This window comes from Malaclemys terrapin, chromosome 8 (assembly GCF_027887155.1).
Source record: "Malaclemys terrapin pileata isolate rMalTer1 chromosome 8, rMalTer1.hap1, whole genome shotgun sequence".
Lineage (NCBI taxonomy): Eukaryota > Metazoa > Chordata > Testudines > Emydidae > Malaclemys > Malaclemys terrapin.
The window spans coordinates 29,663,755-29,689,467 of record NC_071512.1 but is presented as its reverse complement, the minus strand read 5'-3'; the positions used below and the strand labels follow the sequence as shown (position 1 = coordinate 29,689,467).

The 25,713-nt window shown below is 38.7% G+C and overlaps 1 protein-coding gene across 1 annotated transcript in view; it reads left to right on the top strand.

Moving 5' to 3' along the window:
- Positions 1 to 25,713, top strand: part of SLIT3 (slit guidance ligand 3) — a 779,517-nt gene that overhangs the window by 464,583 nt on the left and 289,221 nt on the right. Inside the window, exons 7-8 of the mRNA XM_054037022.1 lie at positions 11,131 to 11,202; positions 16,578 to 16,741. Coding sequence (XP_053892997.1) covers positions 11,131 to 11,202; positions 16,578 to 16,741 — 236 coding nt within the window. The remainder of the gene's footprint in view (positions 1 to 11,130; positions 11,203 to 16,577; positions 16,742 to 25,713) is intronic.

The window sequence follows — 25,713 nt, the reverse complement described above, 5'->3', positions numbered from 1 at the left end:
AACAAAAGTAAAAATATAATAGAATATACATAGTAAATATAATGATCTGAGATAGTGAACTGTGTTGAAGGAGCACTGAGTTTTACGTGTTACCTTTTCTACCACAGGCTTTGCATTTTGTCCCTATGCCTCGAGTCCTGAACTTCATTGGTAATGACTGTGCCTAGGATTTAGATATCTCAGTGATGATCAGCTAGCTCATTTGAGTTGAGAGCTCTGTTGGTTGCAAACCCAGAAACTGGCATTTACATGGTCTTAAATCAAACATCTTCCAGTATCCTGTTGCAGAGTTTTTTGTTTCTCTATTTTGATAGGCAAGTATGCTTTTCCAGTCCATTGGATCTCCGGTGCTAGACATTATCACATATTAAATTAAAATATTTTATATTGGAGCTGGAAGCAGGCCTTTCTCATAATACAAAAATATACAGTTTTGGATTAAATTGGCCTGTATAGAGGATGATCACTTGCTTTCTTGTATTTTAAAGCTCTTTCTTCTAAGTTCAAAAGTTTAGGAATTTTTAATTATGTTTTAGTAGCTTTTTATGGACTCTGCAAAGAATGATCCATCTTGAGATGTCACTATTGTCTCTTACTTACAGCTTCATCTGTGTGCACCAAAAATGGAAATACTATTTCTTTGTAAATTTGCACTTTATGGCTAATATGAAAATGACAGCCCCTATTGCAAGAGATCTCCTATGTTAAGAAAACCCTCTAAAACATGACAACAATCACCAGGGAAAACTAAGTTCTGTTAAAGAAGATATATCAGAATGAAGGAATGTATAAAAATAATTTCTATTATTAATAATATTGTTATTGTAGCACCCACAGTGTGTTAGGTGGTTCAGAGCAAACACATGGTCTGTGCTTTGACGGGCTTATGGTCTAATATATTTAAGACAAAAAGCAAGCCCTGTTCAAAAGGCTAGACAATAATTCTTGTAAATTCATTGCTGAAAACATTGTTTGTTCAGTATATTAAATGAAAAAATCAGATGCAAAAACCAACCTACAAACTCTCAGGAATTTCAGTTAACCAGCTGAAATAGAACATAATTCTCCAGAAAACCCCTGACAACTGAGACTTGGTTACGGATTATCATCACTGAAAAGTTAAATCAAGTTGTAACTTGAGTCCTGTCCTCACACAGAACCTTTAGTTAGCATGTGGAGGAGCTTTTTACTTGAGTTGGCTGGCTGGTCAGGGGATACAGGCTGAAGCTTGAGATAGCACAACTCAGCTGCTAACAAGACCACTCTGCATTATGGACTCAGGCTAGTACCACTCAAGTCCTCTAATGCAGGGGTCGGCAACGTTTGGCACACGGCTCGCCAGGGTAAGCACCCTAGCGGGCCGGGACAGTTTATTTACCTGCTGATGCGGCAGGTTTGGCCGATCGCGGCTCCCACTGGCCGCGGTTCACCGTCCCGGGACAATGGGGGCGGCGGAAAGCTGTGGCCAGCACATCCCTCACCCGCGCCGCTTCCCGCGCCCCCATTGGCCCAGGACAGCGAACCGCGGCCAGTGGGGGCCGTGATCGGCCAAACCTGCCACGTCAGCAGGTAAATAAACTGGCCCGGCCCGCTAGGGTGCTTACCCTGGCGTGCCACGTGCTAAACGTTGCCGACCCCTGCTCTAATGCCTTCCCACAATTCCCCCTTGTGCCCAGAAAGGACTGACAAATTCTTCATTGGGAAAGAATTTGCGGAGTGGCTCAGTTTACTGCAAAGAACTCTGGGATACGCCCCTAGACATCTTAGTGCCACACATGAGAGTGAGTGCAGCATAACAGCTTGAATGTTATTTTTCAGTGTGGCCACTCTTACGCGAGCAAGGCTAATTTGAGTGGAGAAAGTTGAGTGTAGCTAACTTGTGTTAACTTGTGGTGAAGATCTACTTTTAGAAGCCTTTTTTTTTCTTCATTTCTCCTTCGTTTCACTTTATTTTTCCCCATATTTGGGAGGGCATAGATCATGAGAAACCTAAATATCATGTCAAAAGTATAAATCTGCATTAATCAGAAAAATACATTCAGTGCATGTGTGAGTACGTGTACGTATGCACACACATTGGGCACATAAAAACACTATGGTAAAGGAGCATTATTATGGTTGCAAATTCATGCCTGCCAAAGTTAGCCCCCTGGTGCATATCAATTATGATGTTCTTTATTTACATGATAACATACTATTTTTTCCACTGGACCCCTGCCTCGTTCCAAGCAATTGAGCATTTCAGAGAAAAGGTTGCCAGAATTTTTTAACATGGGACAAAACAGTGTACTTTTACCTAGCCTTATTCTTGGAAATAGCTGAACCAGTGGCTGAAAAAATGCACCCTGAGGCAGAAACCCAGCATGGAAAATTTCAGTCCAAATGGTAAGTTTGGAAAAAATATAAAGCAATTGAAAACAAGGTATTATAGTGGGAAGTGTCAGGCAACCTCAATAATAGGTGGTGCTCCCAGCTCTGCATAACATATACATGTGTTAATCACATTAAGCTTATTCACTCAGACATTTCCAAAAAAGGACATTTTCTCTTTCCTGTTTCCTTTGGCTTGTTTAAATTTCCATTGCCAGACACCTGAGATAACAATAGAAGACCCTCTCATATCTTTGATAACACATTTGAAAAAATAAAACAATCACCTAGGATTAATGGTGAATCTGTTTATTAAGATAAAAGCAGAATAGAAACCAAATTGGCAACTGATTGTTTTTATTTCTGTGGATTTTACATGACACCTGGAGACCATTTAAAACGTTAGTTGGCTGTGTTAACGTTGTGTTTAAAAATAACACTTGTATGGTGCCAAATCACTTTAGAGTTGGGTACAAATATTGAGACAAAAACCCAGCTGTTGTTGCTTTTGCTGCTAATTTAAGGTGTCAGATTACAGCTCAACTGCTATACCTCAGTGAATAAGGCCCCTTGTGAGATCATTATGTTTTCTAACAGTTGAGAATAATGGATTAATCAGTGCAGCATCAGTTACTTTCATTATATGCCCACACAGCGGTTATGGGCTTTAATTTAAATGCTCTGTGTGGAGATCAAGAAACTGCATATGGGAGGCACCCAGAATTGGAAAAGAAAAAAAAATTGAAAGCAATCCATGGGAGCACTGGGTCTTCCTTTGCTTGGCCACTTAGAAAGTAGAGGGTGAGGTTGTTGAGGGAGCTCACCTCTTTGAGAAATACTATGCATTTTATTTAATGCTGATTGATTTTGACTTATGTTAAATATAACCTTTTTACAACTGATGAAAATATAGTGACTTTCATCCCAGGATCCAAATGTTCTTTACGTGGATTAATTATGCCTGCATACAAAATACAAGTGCACAAACTGTGTTTGAACTACTGAAAACAGATTTATGGCCTGGTTTTCAGAGGTACTGAACAGTATTAACTCCTGTGATGTATGTTGGAGCTGTAGGTGTGCAGTGCCCTTATGAATCAGGACAATAAAAAACACGTTTTCCAAATGGAGTTATTTAACCATTGTGGACAAGACCTTGCATGTAGGTTTGTAAATGGCTGTGTCTGGTGTACAGCGACCTAGTAAAACATGATTAAACCTTGTTAGCAGAAACTGGTTTTAAACCACATTTAAAACCAGTTCTACTTGCAAGATTAAAGTGTCAATGTAGGCAAGGGCCTCAAAGGTAGTGCTGCCATTGATGACCGTAACTGTCATTACCATAGAATGTATTAGTGGCAGAATGATACCTTTGCCCACTGTGTTAAATCTAGTCTTATTAATTTTTGTGGTTTCCCCCCCACCCCCGCCCAAAAAAAGGACTTTCTTATTAGGATTGATGCTTTAGAAAAGGTTATTCTAATAAACCTTATGGAAATAGAGAGGAAAAATACTGGAAGCCAAGACACACGTCATCTCTATATAATACATAAAGACAGTGTTGTTAGCATTGTGGTTCTGCAATCTAGTCACATAGATACTAAAAGATTTCCTTCCCTCCAGTTCTGTAAACATGAAGTCATAAGAACCCTGTTACTGTTCATGTTGTGGTGGTTACAGTATTTTTCTAGGAGTGGTATTGCATCAAAATGGTGTCAGCTAAGTCTGAAATAAAGAGGAGTCTGGTGATCAAATGAAAAAAAAAAAAAGGTTGCCAACTCTCATGATTTTATTATGAGTCTTGAGGTATTTGGCGTGTTTCTTAAAGGCCCAGATCCTGTGATTATATAAGAATCTCCATTTTCATTTTAAAAACTTTGTCACACTTGGTTGTGGAGAGAAGCTTGAAAATATGAACCGCAAAGGCCCAAAAACCAGAAGGCAAATAAAAAAAAAAACACATTTTTAAAACGTCTCTCATGATTTGAGTGCCTGATTCATGATTTTTGAAATCATGAGATTTTTGCCTATGTGGAAAGTGTTGTCTAACTGGTCTTGGCTAGCAGGGGGCTATATATCAGGGCTCCTCAAGGCTCTTCTCCCAGCTCCACCACTGTCCTTGGGCAAATAGCTTAACCTCTGTTTGCCTCAATTCACCCATCCCTGTATAGGGATAACATTATTAGCAATACTGTTTATGTGAAGGGTGTTCTGAGGCTTAATTATGTTTTTCCTTGTGCTTGGAGATTCCTAGACAAAGTCTTAGTTAAAAAATTCCAGTTTTGTTTAACTGCGGGTATGTGCGTGTGTGTGTCTGGAATTCCACCGTCCTTTACCTTTCCACTTTGAATTGAATGTCCATTTGCTTTGGGGACAAGCAACATGAAAAGCATGGCAGTTATGGTAGAGGCAATAATCAGGGAGGATGACAGGTGAGTAACTCACTCCTGGGAATGTTGTAAGCTGGCATATGCACCATTTGTATCCAGTCCTTGCATGCATACAGATAATAATGTTGCATTAGGGCCAATTACATGGTGTTATGGACACACAACACACAAATGACACACATAGCCAAAAAAGGACACTGTGATAAAGCAGTGGTCTAATCAAAGGAGACAGAGGGAAATGTTGGACTTTGTTAGCACTACCAGCAACACAGCAGCTGCCACTGCTCCAACCAGCCTCGGAGGTCTGCTTTTCAACTCCAGTCCCAGATCATGAAAATCAAAGAGACACATTCAAAACAGGTTTACCACACAGCTAGAAAAGTAAGCAAATTGGTCTTTTTTGGAGGGAGAGGGGAGAATGAAAATTAAAATAGTGTCTGTTCAGTTTAAAGTTGTAGTCCATATAAGCATGAGCTGTGTGTTGCCAAATGATGCTTGTTATTTCCAGGGTTCAAACAATTCTTTTTAAACTACAAAACTTTGGCAAGCGAACCAGAGACTATTAATCTCTAGTGAACAAAAGAAGAAGAAATTCAAAGAGCAACAGAAACACAGAAAATGAGCTGGTCGTGTTTCCTTTCTCTTTTCCCATTTACCCCTCACCACTTGAAAGTATATTTCTTACCAGTAGTTTGTTAAACATGGCAATTAATCTATGCCTATACATTTTTTTATTCTCCCTCTAATGGAGCTGATCTCCTGTGGGCCTTAGTGTTTCTTCATAGCAAATGCTGCAAACCCCCTTGATCAGCAGAGCCAAATGCTACCCAAAAGAAGCCTGGTGCTTATCAAAGGCTGAATGGCTAGCAGACCACTGGTAACTATGGTAGATGCTCATTGATGCTTGGGAAAAAGTGCTAATCAAAAATATAATCTACCATATTATTTCTCAATTTGATTAGCTGTTTGTGCTAATCAGCTGCAGAAATGGAATGTAAAAGAAAATCAGAGTCCCTATTATATGCAGAAACTAAAGTGTGCCCTCGGCGCTGGCCTAGTGTTGCATGTAGATTTTTCTGTCATTTACATCCATTCAAATCCTGTGTGTAAAAAAAAAAATCATTGCGGATATTGTATTGATAGTTGTTTTCCTGTGTGTGTTCTTTTATGAAAAAAAGTGTACTGTTTAGAGGAGGAAAATTAGATTTTGCTATGGGGTCTTTTTCTTTATAGCATTGATAAAATAGAATGCCGTAACTTGTATTAGCTGGGGTACAGTGGATGATAATTAATCATTGTTATATAATAGGACCCTTTCATTGTAAAAGAAACCCAAAAAAGCCACCTGTTTTCTCACTTGAAGTTGTGGTTGACTGCAAAAATAGCAAGGCAGTTAATATTGTTACCTTTTTACTTGTTGTAATAGAGGTATTTAACCTAATCTTTTTACATCTGGTTTGCAACCTTTTCTGATGGCATTGCCAGAAGGTATCTTTGGTCTTACAGTATATTTCCAGTACTTAACTGGAGTAGGTAGGGTGGATGTTTTGTAATTATTATTAGTTTATTACAGATTTGTAAGCGGCTGGAAATTTTAATATGCACACATACTTTTTATAAGTCGGCAGTGCAAAGACACAACAAAGAGGAACAAAACCCACAATATTTCCCTGTAGCTTGAAGCAGTAAGAGAGAGGAGAGAGTTCTTCTGTCCATTCAGCAAAGGTCCTAGGATTTTTCAGTTCCTAATCAGTCGAGCTGGTTTGGGGAGATAGACTGCTAGGTTGAGTCTTTCAAACTGAGTAGTTAGTCTGGGAAGATTAGTAATCTAATCTTTTCACTTTTTGGTCAGAGCATTTGGGCTGTGCCTAGAAGCTATTATGTTTGTTCTAGAATTGGGGATATACTAATCTTTATAAGTATCAGTCACCCATTAGCACTTCTTTTCCCACTCAAAATGACGGAGAGAGCACAAAACGAGTAGAAATATTTTAATGATGTGGGATTAATTCCTCTCACGTGTTATAATAATTTTACATATATATATATATATCACCTTTCAGCACTTAGCAACTGTGGAAATACAAAGGATCATGTCATTCACCAGAAAATGCAGCCACCTTTAGGGTGAAATTCAGTAATTTTTTTTTATCAGCACACTGCAATGCTGCACAACAGTTTAGTGCCGCTAGGAAGTATGTAAGAATGTTGAATGCAAATGAATTTGCATGGGAAATGTGAGGAAGGAGGCAGATTGTGTTTACCAGATTTGGGATTGGACCAGGATTCCAGACCCAGAGAGGAGATGGGTAATGTCAGAATAAAAACTTGCCATTGAAACATCATGAAAATCAGTCATGGGATACATTCATACATATGTACAAGATTCCACAGCCAACATCCCTACTTTTGAAAAAAATGCTAGGTGATCAGTTTTATATCTTATGGGAAACTGAGCACCTCCTGACAGCATGCTGCTCCGGGGGGCAAATCTCAGCTGGTATAGATTGAAGGAATTGGAGCTGACAATTTACCACAGCTGAGGATGTGCCTCAGAGAGGGAAGTGCCACCTACAGATGGCTAACACCCTTTTGTGCAGCTCCCAAGTAGTTCTTGGAAGCCCACCAGGTACTGATGCATCCTGAGCCTGCTTTGCTTGCAAGATCTGACAATATCACAGCCCAAGGTGGCAGGTCTGCAGCCATAAATAACACTCTCTGTAACCACAGGTTACTGATTCAGCATTTTGGAAGTGAACACCTTACAATGATAACAGTGAGTTTGTGAGGGGTGAGGGTAAACTTGGCTCTAAAACAAGCAACAGGTTAGAGGTGTGATCCTGATGACAGTGTAGTGTGATGTGAGTCTCCAGTCTCCCCATATGATGCGGAGGGAATCTGGATGCTCTGAGAGTCCAGGACCTCACATAGTTTTCTGCTCTTAGTCTGTTTCAAATATCTACTGGGCTTCATAGCACTTAATAGAAAATTGGGGGGAGTGTTTTTTCTCTGTTCCCCCTCATCTTCCATATATAAGTGCATTATGGTCTTTTGACTCCACCACAACACACAGGCTTAAAAATCGTTACTGGGATGATGAGTTTTAGACACTTGGCAACTGCTTCATGTACTTGGTATTCAGGTTTGTAAAATGCCTCTCTAGCACTGCTCCATATACCTTGAAGGCTCCCCTGCAAGAGCCTATATAAGAACGCTGCTACATTAGACTACCACATGCTGAAGAATCATTGCAAAGGGGTTAACTTCACACAACTAAAATTGTGACCAATAATGCAGACAGTTCACTGTCAATTAGTACCCTTTGTGGAGCAATGGAAGCTGTACAGCTGTATTTAGCCTTCTTTGTGTTGAAATACTGCTATAATCATAAATGCTTTATTGCCTTCATAATGGTTAACATTTAAATATCAGTGTAATAATGCATTAATAAGTCTTCTGTGCAGTAGCTATCTGCTATGATTATACTTGAAATTTTGTAGTTAATTAGTAGATTAATGAAATAGGGCTCAATTCAGTATTAACTGTATTCCTCATTATTTGTTGCTTTGTTATTTATTTATTGGAGACCTATGGAAATCTTCCTGCTTATTTCTAGCAACAAACGGGCTCTTAATGTTGGAAATGTGTAAGTAGCAAAGCTAGGATTTGGGTTACTAGATACTTTGTCTATTAAATATGTGGCTTTTTTTACAATAGCTGTATCTGAGTCTGTGTGATAGTACAGATTGAATTTTCAACAGTTGTGCTGGGAATAGTGTACAGAATGTATCTCTCATTGTCACTTCTCACTCTCTGAATCCACTCTGTGTTCTGTTAAAGTCAATGGAAAGTCTCCACTGAATTCAGTTTGACCTGCATTGGATCCTTTTGTGCCCTCACTGACATACTCAGTTGTCAACTTTGTGTACGATTTAATTTTCAAAACTGACTATACGCATGGTTGTTCTTTGGTGATTTATGATCCCAGTCCCTGCATAGAGTTCTTTCCTATACTAATGCCTTCTGTAATATATGCCACTTAAACTAACACACATTTACACTTTGCCTCTATTATTTTGGTGGACAAGTGAACAAAATCATAACACAGGTATAACAACAGTAATAATGCTTAGCACTTCTATAGCCTCATCCAAAGTGGTTCATCCAGAGTGTGTTACACATATTAAGCATCAATATCTCTGTGGCTAGGTAGATAAGTATTTTACAGATGGAGAAACGGAGGCCGATGCTAAGTGACTTGTCCAAGATTACAGGCAGAATTAGTGACAGAGATAGCAGTTGAACTCAGGAGTTCTGAATCATAATCCTCTGCTTGAGCCACTGGACAATATTTGCTGTCATTTATTCCTACAGAGTGTTTCACGTGTCTGAATGAAGTTTACTGTGCCACACACTTCTTTTGGCTAGTTGTCTACCACCGACTTCCATTCCTGCACCATCTGCTAGATACCATAATCTAGCAATAATAATTACATATAAAGAGAGCTTTATTTTAAAATACAAACTGGTATAGTAGAAAATTCATTTTGGTATTATGATGCCCTTAAGAAGGGAGTTCTGTGGTACAAACGAAGCAGCTTTTCAGCCTCAGAGACGTTCACTGTGAGGCATCGCAGTTTGTCCTGAGTAGTTTGCACCATGAGTGATGCATCCAGGATTCAACTCCAGATATTGACAGAACTTTCCTCCCTAATGCTTTGCCCTTCCCAATGAAATCGGGGTGTTCTGAATTTGGGATTCCAATTAGGCTCAAATTGTGAAATGAGTATTTTGGTTCAGGTCTGGATTTCAAACATCCTATCCCCTCCATATTTGAGAGTTTTCTGATTTCTGATTTGAGCTAACATCTGACATTACCAGTTTTCCTAGTGGCGCTAAAATTCTGCAATATATTGTGTTGTAGGCTACGGTACACTAACACACTGCAAACTGGGAATCTACGGAGAGGTTTCTGTTGTTCACGCTGATCTCTAGTATACAGAAAACGAATCATCTGTTGGAAGGAAGTTACAGATGAATTAGAAGGTTAATTAGTTAATTATTTTAAAGCTCTTGAAAATCTTTTTATGAAATGCCCTGCACAAATACATAATATCACAACTACTGAACAAATCAGGTGTAAGTAACAGTAGTTTACTTTAAGGTATTATTTGAGGTGGCTGTTTATTTTATCACCTGTACAAAGCTTACAGCCCTTAATTTAAAACAAGGCCAAGCTATTGATTTCTACAGTAATCGCCCAAAACACTGCACTATGGCTGTTATAACGTACAGCCTGCTGGGCCATTGCTATAAACAACTGCTGTGTGTTTGAATTTTAAATAAGGGAAATCTGAAGAGCTTTAACCATTTCAGTTAGAAGGAGGATGGACAGTGCAACATGGTAGGTAACAAATAGTCGGGGGGGAGGGATAGCTCAGTAGTTTGAGCATTGGCCTGCTTTGGGATCTGGGGCAAAATCAGTACTTGGTCCTGCTAGTGAAGGCAGGGGGCTGGACTCAATGACCTTTCAAGGTCCCTTCCAGTTCTAGGAGATAGGATATCTCCATTAATTTATTTTATTCATTTAGATTTGATCAAGACTCTTGACACAGTAGGCTGCAGTAGTTGCAATTTCTGAGCAATGGAATGTGGCAAGTATACCCTCCTGGTGTGTGTGTTCCATTTCCCAGGCCATCATTGATAAACTTTATAGCTTCTAATTTGCCAGGGAGTCACTGATATAATTAGGAACAACATAAACGGGGGCAACCTACCCCAGTTGATGCTAAACTAGTCATTTTATCATAAAAAACATGATTAGGGTCCCTAATGGCAGCCGGGTCCCATTCTTCTAAGACCAGCTCTAATAAAATACACAATACGGCGTTTCCATTTGAAACCCTTATATGCTTTGAACAGGAAATGTTTATTCTGGTACATTCCATGTTCCATATATTTCTTCCTAAGGAAACCAAACAAGTATTCCTCATCCATCCATATGTTTCTAACGGAGCAATTTGAGCTGTATGTCTTATTGCAAACAGGCTGTGCTAATGAGGCTTTAAGTGCCAACATCTCCCCTTTTGTTTGAAAACAAATACTCTAGTGGATGAAATCTTGTGCTACTTGCTATGCAGGACAGGGCATGTTAAATAGCAATTTTTGTTTACTTGTGCACAATTATTGGTTACTTTGACATAAAAATATCCTTCTTGACAACTCACAAATCACTCCTGAGATATTTGTCAGCACGTCTTCTTGTTTGCAGCACTATAGATTTATTACCCGATTTATAAAGAGTATGCTGGTAAAGCAATGTAAATAATTGATCAATCTGTTTTTCTTTTCTTTCTTTCTTTTTTAACAGTACTCTCAACAATAACAACATCACCCGCATCCCTCTTACCAGTTTCAACCATATGCCAAAGATCAGGACTCTGTAAGTACTAAATTCAGAAATAAGTAGCAGCCTGGATAACTCTGTCTTTGCTTTGAATATTTGTCTTTATTCAAGAAATACTTTTATAAAGGTTTTTAAAACCACTTTCTTTAATAAAAGGACAGTAAATAGGTCAAGCCAAAACTGTATTGTGTGGTATTAACCCCTTGTAAACAGGAATGAGGTAATCTTATTGGGTGAGAACATATTTCAGTCTCTCCCCAAGGTAACCAGCTCAAGCTAGTTTTGGGAGAAAAAAATCTACCAGTTGAGCCTAATTGTTGTCACGTGCTGATTATGAAATGTAATTCTGTTATTTAGCTGATAATTGGAGGCCAAACTGAATCCTTCCTTACAGCCTATGCAAATCTCAATACGTTGGGGTCACACAGCTTTTAAATGCATGCACAGTTTCACCTAGGATAACGTAGAAGTCAGAGCCCGTGCAGAAACAAGATTTTTCATTTAGTGGGAAATTCTGTGAGGATAAAAAAAAAAAAAAAAAAAAAAGTTGTTCCAAAATGGAACAAACCCAAAAATTTCAAAATATCCTTGAAACAAAATTTAATTAAAAAAAAGTTTTCAGTCAAAACCTTTAATTTGGATAGTCAAAATATTGCAATCTGATTTTGACATTTTAAATTACTTATATTTTTAAAATAGAACATACATTTTGAAATGAAAAGTCATTTTGCACCAAAATATCTAAAATATTTTGTTTTGAATTTTTTCTTTCCAAATGAAATTTAATAGAAATTGACCCATTTTTACAAAACATTTTCTCTTGTGAGAAATCTGCTTTTTCCAATGGAAAAAGATTCCTCTGGAAAATTTCCTACCAGCTCTAGGAGAACCTTATACAAAGGGAATTAAATTGACCTGTGTGTAATTTTTGTGGAATTTAGACTGAGAGCTTAGAGGTAAAATTCCAAATGGTAATGCCATCAGCTTTGCAGCTCTACCCCACCCAGCCATTTCCAAAATCATTCCCTTTAAATAAATACACAGCTCCAGAAGTCATTTTTTAAAGAAAAACCTGTTTGGTTTTACTCCAGCGTATAAAAACAAGCCAACATGCGCTTACTCCAAAATGTTCAGCAAGCCAAATACTAGCAGCCTGTTCATACTAGTGGGAAGCAGAATGCTATGTTTAGATATATATTTTCATATAATCACAGTAGGCCAGTTAAGTGAGCTGAAGAAAAATGGTTCTTATCTGTCCATACTGATAGGCTGTTTTCTGTAAAGTGATAACTACTGATTTATATTTACTTTCTTTTTTTCTCTAAAGGATGACATTGCATGATGCTAGCATTAATGTAACTGATTAAAGAGAATTTATATTTTTGTCTTTTTGTGGGGGAGGTGAAGGGTGGGTTAAGATATTTCTCTCCCTTAACGATCCAGAATATTTGCCTGGCTACTTCAGATCAATCAGTCTTGTCTGTTCCCAGAGCTCAGTGCCTGCTGCCATTTTCCCTTTAGTTTAATTTCGGAGATGGCTTTGTATATCGCTCCCTGGAGACTTACACTGACTAATCCCCCTTCGCTGTAATTAAAGAAGAAAAAAAGGGAATGAAAAAAAAAAAAAGGAAGGAAGTCATAAATGGGATTTATAAAGAGAAGCTTTTATATTGAATTCTGAGAGCCACATTTTACAGAACATGAATGCTGACCCACTCTAAAAGGATTTGCTGGAAATTTAATTTAGAGTCTGTGGCTAAAAGGGCACCTTTAAAAGCTGGCATTTGTATTTATTCACCTTATGTTCTACAAAGGTAGTTTCATCAATAGCAAGTGGCATGTATGAGTCTCAAAGACTGCCAAATTACATCCCTACTAAAGAGTTCAGTATTATTTTTTAAAAAGCCCCATGCAGGAGGGTAGAATTGTAATACTGTGGTTTAATTTTTCATTTTACTTTCTCCCTACTTTGTCAGAGATAGTAAAGCCATCAAAAGAATAGTAAATGTAAGATAAACACAGATACCACAAATATTTCATGACTTCTTCCACTCTCCTTCCTGGAATTGTTTCATTCTCCTCAAATCATCACCATCACATCTCACAAAGATGATGTCTAAATATTAACATTATTTTTCATAGCTAAAAATGATTAGAAACACACTTGACCATTGTTGGTTCATATTGCAGGATAATGTGGCTTTGATATTAAACATGTGGTTTGCTGAAGTAGGTAATAATGCCCCTTTGCAGCTGCCCAGGTAACGCATCTCTGCACAAATCAACTTAGAAATAGGTCTCTTATTGTTCTGTTAGGTAAAATGTTCATATGAAGATATTAATGGGGGGGTGGGACAGCAATACCTTCTCTCATGTCACGTTTCTGATTTTACTTCATACGTTTTTTTTTTCTTTCTCTTCCATGTTAATACACAGCTCAAAAAAGCTGCTTTCATAAGGGGCAAAATCTGTGAGAGAAAGCATGTTGCATAGAATTTGTTGCAGGCATGATGACTTGGGTTGGGGAGATAGGTTGTAGTATTTGATCCTTCAGTCAATGGTTCAAATCCAGCCATCTGATGGCTGTGCAGTACCTTATGTAGAATGAATATAGTCTTCATATAGTTCCCACTGGCTAGGTGTCCACATCACAAAAATATCATCACACATGGCCATTGTGTTAGCAGGTTTACTAGAGAGGCCATAGATTGAATGGGCCTAGGTAGGGTACCCTGGATGTAATTATTTATAGTGAGTGCTGAGGTCCTTTGACAGGCAGTTGGGGAATCTGCCTGTACTGTACTTGTTCTGTAGCTAAAAAGTTTATTCTCAGTGCTCTCAATCCAGCTTTTTTTATAAGGACAAGAGTCATGTGAATTTTTTAAAAGAAAAAAAAATCCATTCCATTATAAAGAACATGGGAGGAAAAATTAAGAATATCCAGGCAATATGACCTTGAAGGGAAAGAAAAATGTATTAATATAATCGTAGCACTTAAGAATCCTTTCTAAAAATAAAATAAATAAATCAGCTCTTCTATGCTGATCTGTTCAACCTAACTCCTCTTTTCCATTGTTTTTTTTTGTTTGTTTGTTTTATTGATTTTTTTTGTGTGCTCTTGATTGGAATTTACAGGAATTAGTTTGTATTGATCTGCTTTCATTTGCATGAAACAGCTTTATTTATGCTAAACATGTCCTCTGTATTAATTTATTTAATGGTGAGTCTCCTTTTGTCTCTGCATCTGTGAGTGACTGCAGAGGTAAATGATTTCATTTAAAAAAATATGTAAAATATACAAAAAAACCCAAAACCCAACAAATGGCTGCAGTGCTCCTGACTTGCACAAGGGACTGTTGTGCTGTGTTTCTCAACCACAATGGAAGCCCTTTTATTGTATTCATTAATTTGTTTATCAAAGACATAGTCCTACATGCTACCTGGTTAAGCTTGACGGCTTGTTTACAATGGACCAAGAGCAATTCCCAAACACCCATGGCATGCTGCAGAATTTCAACACAAATAACATTATCAAGTCTAAAGATAGGGCTCACATGGGACAATGCAGGCAGATTGAGGAGTAATATAGTTCCCACTGTTAAAATATTTAAACCCAGAAACTAGTTCTACATATCTAGCAAGAAAACAAATAGGAGATATGGAAGCAGTTCTTGTGAAATTTTTATCATATGAACCCTGTCTGAAAACAAAAAAAGGCATGTTCCTACTTTCTTTAGAAAGCATAATTCTGAATATCATCATAGGATGCTCTTGAATGTTGTGATGGGAAGGGATGCTAATTCTTTGCCAGGTTAGCTGTATAGGTTAACACAGCCTTGTTGCAATTAGGGTGATCTTTTCCTAGACAGTGTTCTCTCGGCTTTGTGAATGTATATATTTGTTCTTTCAGTTTATATACTGTGCCTATCAAAAATGAAATTAAAAAAATTCATAATACAAACATTTTACCAAAGTTCTTAGTTGATGCAGTGTCCTCTGAAAATGTAACAACATCGCTGCCCCACCCCGCCCCTTCATTGAAATCTTGGGTGAATAGAAATGCTTTACAGTGTGCCCTGAAGTGTACCCAGCAGATGTAAGCGCTACTGGCCAAAGCATGGAAATGAATTCCAAGCTTGAGGTCCAGCCACTGAAAATGCATCACTGGCTCCCCCCAGACATACAAATCTAGGGACTGTCAGCTTGGGCGCCACCACTGATCTCAACTGCCACTGTGTAATATGAATATCTCTAGATTGATGGTTAATTTCTTCTGGAGCTGGCAAGGCTAAATCCAGTGTGCACACCAATTGTTTTTTTTTAAATATAATACTTGATATATTACTGCATTGCAGTTAAGAATGCTTTGTCTAACTGTATCTTACAGGATTTTCAGTCTTTGGCGGGGATGGGTGGGTTTGTCATTTCAACTTTGTCATAATGCTACAAATTCATGACTCATTAAAAGGAATGACATGTTTAATCTTGCCAGTTTTAACTTATTAAACTTTGACTTAAAGTTTGTGGTAGTTATTAAACAGTATTGGGTTCATTCCCTGGTTGCATGTTTACTATTTAAAAGATGTGGGGGAGGGAGGGGATTAAAGCTAGATGATACTTCTGGAAGTTTTTAGTATAAACTTAGAAGTTTACATCTTCTCTTGTGAATTTGCATCATGTTAAAAATGAACTGATGGTTGAGGGTGGGAGTGGGAGAAGCAATTAATGTGTGCCACAAAATTGCACAAGTACTCATAATTTGAGTATTTTGTATTTAAGATTTCAATCTGTTGTGAGTCTGTAAAATAGGCATCCCATTGCTGAACAATACTTCTCAGACTTCTCTTAGAAGCTAAATGGATGGCCATGACAGCAAGTGAAGCTTGTATTAAATTATTTAATGATGGGGAAGGATGAATCTTCACCTAACTGTGAACTAAACCTTTCATGGATTAGAAAAAGTTCAGTTAATAGATATTATCTTTTTGGAGGTCGTCTGTGCTTTGTCTAAACCGCCCTAAGGTAAAAGCCTCCAACTACCATGAAGCTGCTGTGGTACTCCTGGCACTGGTAATTTCACCCAGATTGCTGCCTGCTGGAAAATTTTCAGTTTCAAGGGTTGATTGCACACCCATCCTTTTGGATGCTTACTTGGAGCTCTGCTTCTTGTCAGGTTCACTTATTGCTTTTCAATATAACAGAAAAGTCAATTTGATCAAAGCCCCTTCAATTTTGTGGATCCCCTCAGCCTCTAGTCTCAACATTTATCTCTAATAATTCAACTTACTCCTGTGTGAAAATATGTGCAGGGTTTTTAGTACAATGTCTCTGAAAATTTGTACGAGTTTGCTTTGTTTAATCACTGTTTCTAAAACATTCAGATCTGATGTGACTCTTTCTGCCCATTGCAGGCGGCTTCACTCCAATTACCTGTATTGTGACTGCCACCTGGCGTGGCTGTCTGATTGGCTGCGTCAGAGACGCTCGATTGGGCAGTTCACATTCTGCATGGCACCCGTGCACCTACGGGGTTTTAATGTGGCGGATGTTCAGAAAAAGGAATACGTCTGCTCTGGTATGACACTGATTATTCATTTATCTATCTTCTGACATTTGTATAATGAAGTTCACACAAAACCAGTGAATGAAGTATTATTATTAGTCCCATTTAAATGTCATTCCGTGCCAGTGCTGATTCAGTCATATCACTGCTAAACTGTTTGCTAATATTGTAAATTGTTATGATTTGTTCAATCTCATACAAAGTGTTGGACTCGTAATTATTCTGTTCTCAAATTATTTTCTCAGCTGTACTGTTAGAAATGATTTTAATGTGAAAGGGCAATTAAGAAGTAGTAATTTGGCATTTCTCAGGGGAAAATTTCTCTAATCTCTACAGCTGACTAGTTTACAAAGGGCAAGGATTAGTAAATGCTGATCTGTATACACTGCTGTTTTTCCAGAATGGGGTGTGATCCAGTGGGAATCGGGTCTTTTTATGAAGGTATGGACTATAAATCCAGAGGTCTGTCCCAGGCTCTGAAACAAATTTCATTTGTGACTTGAAATCAAGACACTTAACTTCTCTTTGCCTGATTTTCCTTACTGGTAAAATGGGCATGATCATAATCTATCTACCTATCTATTGAAGTGTTATCAGTATATTATTAAAATACTGTCACTGATTTTTGTGACCAAATGTGTGTTTGTACCACCTGATGACTGGGGTTGTATGCAACATACGGTGAGCTCAGGTTAGATATAATCATCATCTTTACTCATCATAGTATTTTATATATTTATACCCATTTTCAAATATTAAGTAACATTGTCCCTTTGAGGTGAGGAAGTATTATTATCCCCATTTTACAGGTGGAGAAACTAGATACAGAGAGGCTGAGTGAATTGCCCAAAGTATCTCAACAAGCTGTTGTCAGCGTTAGGAGTAGAATGCAGCAGTCACTTATTCCTGACTCTGTGCTCATATGACTACAAGGTTCTGAATTACGAAAACCATCATTATATTATCCGGAATTGCTGGCAGTGTCAACAGAAAGGCCAAGGACCGAATGATCTTAGATTATGTTTTTCCTTCACTGTTAAAGGTTGTCCATCAGGACTGAGGCACATTAGTGGGGTAGTGTGCAAAAGCTTGAAATGGTGTTGGCCATTATGTTCTCAGGCTGTCGCTCTGGTCCCTTACATCAGTAATACATAGTTGTAATAGTATTAGATGGCAAGGACAGAGATGCGCTTATGCTCGCCTCCTGCTCTCATAGGAAGCTTTGACAATTGGATATGTTACCCTCATTCGTGTGATCAGTGCTCCGAGATGTAGAGGAAGGCAAACCCACCACCCACATGCTGTATAACCATCTGTACAGGACAAATCCCTTTTTACATCAAATTTGGCAGTCAATTTAACCACAGGCGTGTAAGCCAAACTTAAAGAAAAAATAAGCAGCTATGCATATTACATACAGAGAGCGGTACTTAGCCTCTCTGAGAAGTCTGAAGAGCTTGAGTCAAACAGCAGGAAAAGCCCCATTTTATAGAGAGATTATGTTCTTTTGTAGGTGCTTTAAGCCTGACCTTAGAAGGAAGCAATGCTAAAACTTACACATCTGACCTAAATAGTACAATACAAATAACTCTGTTTTTTAGTTATTTTTATATATGGCTTGATCAAGCAGAGAAAATGTGAGAACTACATAAGGGAGAAGACAAGACTTTATCAAGTTCTTGTGTGCTTGTTTGTACAAAATGGCTGTTACCTTCTATGGGGCCACTTGGCAGTGCTGTGCCAGAGAGGGCAGTGTCAACTGTATGAAATGTAATTGTGGCGGTTGCACTAGGAACATTTGAGAAATGGCTGGTGCTCAGGTGATGGCTGTGGGGGCAGGCACATCTGTAAGCTTTTCGCATTGTTGTATTAATTTGTGACCACAAGTGAGAGGTAAATAGTTGTATTTGTCGGACAAGGGTTTCATAGAATCATAGAATATCAGGGTTGGAAGGGACCTCAGGAGGTCATCTAGTCCAACCCCCTGCTCAAAGCAGGACCAGTTCCCAACTAAATCATCCCAGCCAGGGCTTTGTCAAGCCTGACCTTAAAAACCTCTAAGGAAGGAGATTCCACCACCTGCCTAGGTAACTCATTCCAGTGCTTCAACACCCTCCTAGTGAAAAAGTTTTTCCTAATATCCAACCTAAACCTCCCCCACTGCAACTTGAGACCATTACTCCATGTTCTGTCATCTGCCACCACTGAGAACAGCCAAGCTCCATCCTCTTTGGAACCGCCTTTCAGATAATTGAAAGCAGCTATCAAACCCCCTCTCATTCTTCTCTTCTGCAGACTAAACAATCCCAGTTCCCTCAGCCTCTCCTCATAAGACATGTGCTCCAGCTCCCTAATCATTTTTGTTGCCCTCCGCTGGACTCTTTCCAATTTCTCCACATCCTTCTTGTAGTTTGGGGCCCAAAACTGGACACAGTACTCCAGATGAGGCCTCACCAATGTCGAATAGAGGGGAATGATCACGTCCCTCGATCTGCTGGCAATGCCCCTACCTATACAGCCAAAATGCCGTTAGCCTTCTTGGCAACAAGGGCACACTGTTGACTCATATCCAGCTTCTCGTCCACTGTAACCCCTACGTCCTTTTCTGCAGAACTGCTTCCTAGCCATTCGGTTCCTAGTCTGTAACAGTGAATGGGATTCTTCCGTCCTAAGTGCAGGACTCTGCACTTGTCCTTGTTGAACCTCATCAGGTTTCTTTTGGCCCAATCCTCTAATTTATCTAGGTCCCTCTGTATCCTATCCCTACCCTCCAGCATATCTACCACTCCTCCCAGTTTAGTGTCATCTACAGACTTGCTGGGAGTGCAGTCTACGCCATCCTCCAGATCATTAATGAAGATATTGAACAAAACCAGCCCCAGGACCAACCCTTGGGGCACTCCACTTGAAACCAGCTGCCAACTAGACATGGAGCCATTGATCACTACCTGTTGATCAAAGTCTTAAGTGCATTGTTGATAATCAGTTAGTTTAAAAAATTAGAGATGGGCATGCCATGTAGCAGAGACAAAGGAAACAAGGCCCATGCACCAAGGATCACGTATGGCCTGATTTTCATGTAGTTACCATGGACTTCAGTGCGATTTGTAGATGCCCAGCACTTCTGAAAAGCAGGCCATTAAAATCTAAGTTACAAAGATAAGACTAGACAGACTTCCAACCACAGGTCTTGGTGAAGTGGACAAGTGAAGAGGAGAAAAAAACATGGGTAAGGAAACTGCCATTGACAGAGCCTCATTTTACTAGGGAAGTAACCACGCCAATTCTTCCTTAAGAACTCAACAACTGATGCTTCCAGAAAAACAGTACTGTGCAGTGAAACAAAAGGAGATGTTTAAATCAGGAGAGCTAAGGTATAACTGGACTGTGAGAAACTCCTCCCTCGGGGAAAAGTACCTGCCAGAATAAATAGTGTTCTGTATCAGCCATGCTGTCCCAAAAGAGAAAAGGAAATGCAGTTGAATAGGGGGAGATAGGATGACTAAGGAGTCCTTTCTGATTCCCTATCAGGTAACTCTCTTAAGGGTAGCCTGTTTTTTATTTAAAAAAAAAAACAATACGAACAAAAGCACACATAACAAAAAAAGCCATCAGCTTTGTAGTCCTGAGAATGCATTCCTTAGCCCCCCAATTGTAAATAGTGTGTGGCGAAATGGAAATCTACAAGAGTTCATTACAGGGGAAGATTTAGCACAGAATCCCATTTAATGCCCACTTGTTAAGAAAAAAAAAAAATCTGTGTGTGCAGTTTACTGAAGATGCCCCTGATTCTAAAGAGCATCTTAAACCTTGGCCCCACTGTTTCACATGCTAGCTTCTCCTCCCTGAATTTACAGATGAGTTTAGTCATTGTTTGACTATGAGTTACTGGATCTTAATATAGAGCGACTTCAGATCAGACTGGTGCAAGACGATGGTGCTGTGCAGGCCTTGTCTCACTGTGAATTTATTTTATATAATTTAAGGTGATATGAACAACGGTAACAAGCCCCAAAGTGGTGCTAAAAGGCTTCTATGTTTCATAGTGACAAGCTTAGTGCTGGAATACAATATGCTGCACCATTGTGTTTCAGTATACGTTCAGGGTTTCAAACAGAAGTGCTTTATAGTAATGAGCATTTTTTCTTGAGAGAGGAGAGAGATCTTTACATTTCTTCTTTTTTTTTTTTTTTGACCACCATATTATGGACTTTAAATTTGAACTAGGGAAAATCACTTCAGACTGGTACAGAACACTACCCAAAAACACATTTTTCATTTCATAGCAAATTTTAAAACTTGAATTAATGAGTGTTAAGGGTCCAACTAAATACTGAATCCTCCGTAACAGGGAATGGTTGTAAAACTGAAGAACAAAGAGATGCAATGAGTCACCCAAACTCTCATAGCAAAATTGGAACAAGAACCCAGGTTGTAACACACCATATCTAGTGCCTGGCATGAAGCACCATGCTACCTCTCTGGCATGGTAAATGTGTATAGTAAGAGAGATGGGCAAGATGCATACATTCAGAATAAAAGAGCTTGAAGGACTAAGTTTTCAAGCAGGCCTCTCAATTTGTGAACCTAAATTTTACACATGCTAGTTGAATGGTTTGGATACACAGGGATTTGTTTGTGGAAATGAGGGGTTGGCTCAGGCATATGTGTGTCTGCGGAAGATTTGTGTGCAGCAACCTGGAGGCTGGCTTGCAAATATAGCTCAAAAGATGTCTAATCAGATTTGTAGTACTGAAGACAGCAGAGAAACATAATTTATATGATCCTGAACAGTGCTGGCTTTCGGTGACAAAAATAATTTGGTAGCCTGTCTTACCATTGTGGGAGAGCAGTGAAGAAGTGCCGAGCCGCTTTCCACATCGTTAACTAGCCCTCTCTTCATCTATCATGAGCCTTCTCTTTGGCTGTTAACATAACTTGTCCACTTCTCGGTCTTCTCTTCTGCAGCTGCTTCTGTCAGAACTCTGTCTTAATGCTTGAATTAATCTGCAAACACATCTTTTCCCCTGTGAAACTGCTTTATTTAACTCTGCAACACATTTTGAGATAGAGTTGGCATGCAAGGCACCATACTAAATAGGATGGTATTGTATTTTCAACCAAAGGATGATTATACCAATCGATGAAGTACAAATAGCATGACACATTTCTCCTATCTTCCTCCACCACAACTCTCCAACTCCCAACCACATTATGGAAACAAAGAGTAACAAGACACGGAGGAAAGACTTGTCTGTCAGCTGAAATATCAGCTTTGCTTTGATTCAAGGGGACTGTTTATTTTCATATTCTTCTAGATATCAGGGAAGCAGTTGAGGGAGGGGGGATATGAGCTTGTTGTTGTACCTATTTGAGCCTTCCAATCTCGGTTTTAGGTGAAAACAAGATCCCAAGCAATGTTTAGATATTACACTATTAAATTATTTTCTCTCTATCCCCTTAGGGTAGCTGTTCTGTTTCATCTCCCTAGGTCCCCTAACTTAATTCTTACATGAATTTGAGTTGGTGGCTCTTTGATTTTTCTTCTACCTGATCTTTGCTCATTCAAGGTGAGTTTAATCTACATACTGATCAGCTACATTGAGTCACAAAGCCTTTTGTCACTCGCTTTAATGCCTTGCAGTCTAAAGCGGTGAGTATATGAAGCCATACAGTCAGCAAGCAATTGCCTTGATCTTGTCAGTGTCTTGTGAGTGATCCGCTTAATGCCCCCATTTTAGATCACAATTGGATTTTTTTTCAAAATATTTTAATAAACCATCCTTAAGTACTGGTGTTTTTTAAAGTGCATATATGAGGAGAATGAGGAAAGAGACTCAGGAGAAATAAAGTAATATTCATTCAAACTAAACAGTTGAGTGTAAAGCAGTTCCATTACAAGAAAATTGAGCCTGTCGTATGATAGTGTAATGCACTGGCTAGTATGCTTGTCCCTGTTGCTACTTCAAGTTCTGAGTGGCTCTGGCACAAAGCAGCATAGTGATGACCCTGAGCTCCTAGGTTGGCACTGGTTTGTTACAATATTATAACATAATTTTTTACCAGTCACTTGGGATACTTCACAGTGGGCACCATTTAAAGAAATAAAAGTAGGGTAGGACTACCAGAGGTATAAGTTTCCAGGGGAGAAATAAAAAAGATGTTGTTTTTTAATGTAAGTGGTACTACCAGTTTCTAAAATCTCCTTCAATTCATAGCTGATTATTTTACTTATTTCTTTCAATGCACTCTCCAATAGGAAATGTAACAATACATAAATTTAAACATTTAATTTTTGAACTGCTTCCTATAGGACAGATTTTCTTTAATGAGCAATGAAATTGGAGTTTGAAAGGGGGGAACTTGGTTACCTAAATAATTTTCTTTTCCCATTAAGTAGAGGGTTTTTTTCTGCTTCTTGTTCCTCACCCTCTGTTCACACACAGCCAAATTTTCTTCTCACATACTTGCCGCGGTATAAATCAGTAGTAATTCAGTTGAAGTTCAGTTGAGTTACACCAGACTGAAACTGGGGTGAGAGGAGAATCGGTCCCAGAATCAAACTTCCAATCTGTTCTGACTAATGCAGCTGACAGTGATTTTAAGGAAACATTGAATTGATACAAATCTAATTTGGGAATCTAAAGTTCCTGATTCCTATGATAAAACTCTGTGTGAGGTGTAATATGGAGGGTAATGCAGTATCTCTATCCCATTACTGCCTCTTGGCACAATACCAAGAGCCTGAGCAAGGAAGGAAAGGTTGTTTGGTTGGTATTGAAAAGAGATCTAGCAGTACTAAAATCATAAATCTCTGGCCAGGGCTTCTAGAATCACTAGACTGATTTAATCTTTTTTTTTTTTAACTTCATGGAATGTTGTTAAGGAGGAAAAAAAGAATGAAAAACTAATATAAATAATACCCTTAGGCTAGATATCATCATAGAACAGTCAAAAATGCCAAGAGAAAGGCAGGGAAAAATACTCTGCTTATATTTCATTTATGCAGTAATACGTCTATAACTATATATCTATACCTATATCTATAGAATCGTCTGCTACTTACAAAATGTTATCTGGAGGTGCTGATAGCTGGTAAAAATGGTAAACCCCTGAAAAAAGAAGGAATGTAGATTAAAGCAAAATAAAGAGAAGGAGACGAGTGGGACATCTTATCAAGTGATGCACTTAATTATGCAGGCCTTACTCTAACTATGCAGCAACAATAATTTCTGAGGGGGCAGGGAAGGTTTTGTCTCCTTTCCCCTCCCCCCCAACCCGATTGATCTCAATTCCTGCAGGGATGGGGGTAGCAATGTGCCCTACAACTGTCCAGATTTTAATGGTCACGGGAGTCAGAGTTTTTTCTTAGTTTTTTTTAATGTGGTTTTTGTATTTGTGTTTGGTTGGTTGGTTTGCAAAGCTTCAGTTCAGGCTGCTTTGCTCTCCTCGGTTTACCACTAAATAGCAGATCTCAGTATTTTTATCATTTGCCAACTTTTTATCAACTTAACTATTTGCTCCAACTTTTGCCCATTTCTATATGAGTGACTTGTGGGTTAAATTAGCCAATAATACCTTTTTTGTCTCTAAGATAGGGTTTTAGCCCCTTTGAGAGCCCCAAGAGTACTGGTAAACATTCTTAAACTGGATTCTCGGCAAAGCTGCAGGACTTAACACTGTGTTTGTTCATTTCTCTTAATGCCTTTTGAGAAAATCAGGGTCTGAATCTATTCTTGGTGCCCTTCAGTGACATTTCAAAAGGATTTTCAGCTCCTACTAAACAACTCTTGTCACCACCAACTTTAACTGAGATCTAGTTTAAAGAAACATTTCATTGGGTACTATTCTTTACCTAAAAAGAACAGGAGTACTTGTGGCACCTTAGAGACTAACAAATTTATTAGAGCATAAGCTTTCGTGGGCTACTGCCCACTTCCTAAAGGTAGGCTCTCTAAAATAAAGCCCAATTGGTAGAATGTTTTGGGAATGCTTGCAGTACTGCTGTCTGCACTGAACTTTTCCTTTGGTTAAATGGAGGGCTTCTGTTTCTGGGTCTATCAGACTCACATTTTTATTAATGTGAATCCCACACACAAAAGTTAAGCAACCATCCAGAAGTAGTAAAAAGTAAAAGCCAAAAGACAAATTGGGTGAGTGTGTGTGTGTGTGTGTGTGTGTGTGTGTATTCTTGAGCCTTTTATCATACACCAACATACTTTCCAATACTTAACTGAGATCAGTAAAGTGTGTTCTTGTTTAGACCTTCTGAAGCATCCCTCTTTGCATTCTTATTGCTAATTTTAATAACAGTTGCAGACATACTGTTTTAGAATAAGAAGTCCTGGTTGTGGTTGACGCAGGATGATGATAGAGACTTTTTATGTTGAGGACTGTGGGGAGGCATCACTGGCAAAACCGGGAGTTGATGAGGGGGAAGACTTCTTTAGCAGGTGGGTAAAATGCTAAATAATTTGGCCTTGACCAAATGTGTGAAAACTTGTGATGTTTTTCTCATGTGAAAACTGTTTCAGGTGCAAAGTTTATGCAAGATACAGGACCCTGCCTGCAGGGTCCTTTTCGATAGGCTGTTGCTGGAGTGTTATATGACTTCTACTTCTTGTTCTTCATGTAGAGATAAGTTCTGGGGTAGAAAAAACATATATTAAAAAAAATCTCACCCTGTTGCTTCTTGCTTACTCCCAGGATCTATCCCTACTAACCTGCAAAGTGAAGAGATCTCTCAGTACCATGGAAGCTCTGTTAGGAAGGTGCACATTTAAAAGGAAAGCAAAAGTTAATTAAAACAGCACGTAGACTTCATTGATTAGGGCCAAGTGAAAACCTGGACAGAAATGCTAGAAACCTGGCCAGTAAATAGCACTTTGGACAGTGAACCTTCGCCCATGTAAACAGATATAAGTATATATATATATTTTTTGCAGAAATAGAAAATTAAATGGCCTCCTAGAGGATCAAAAACC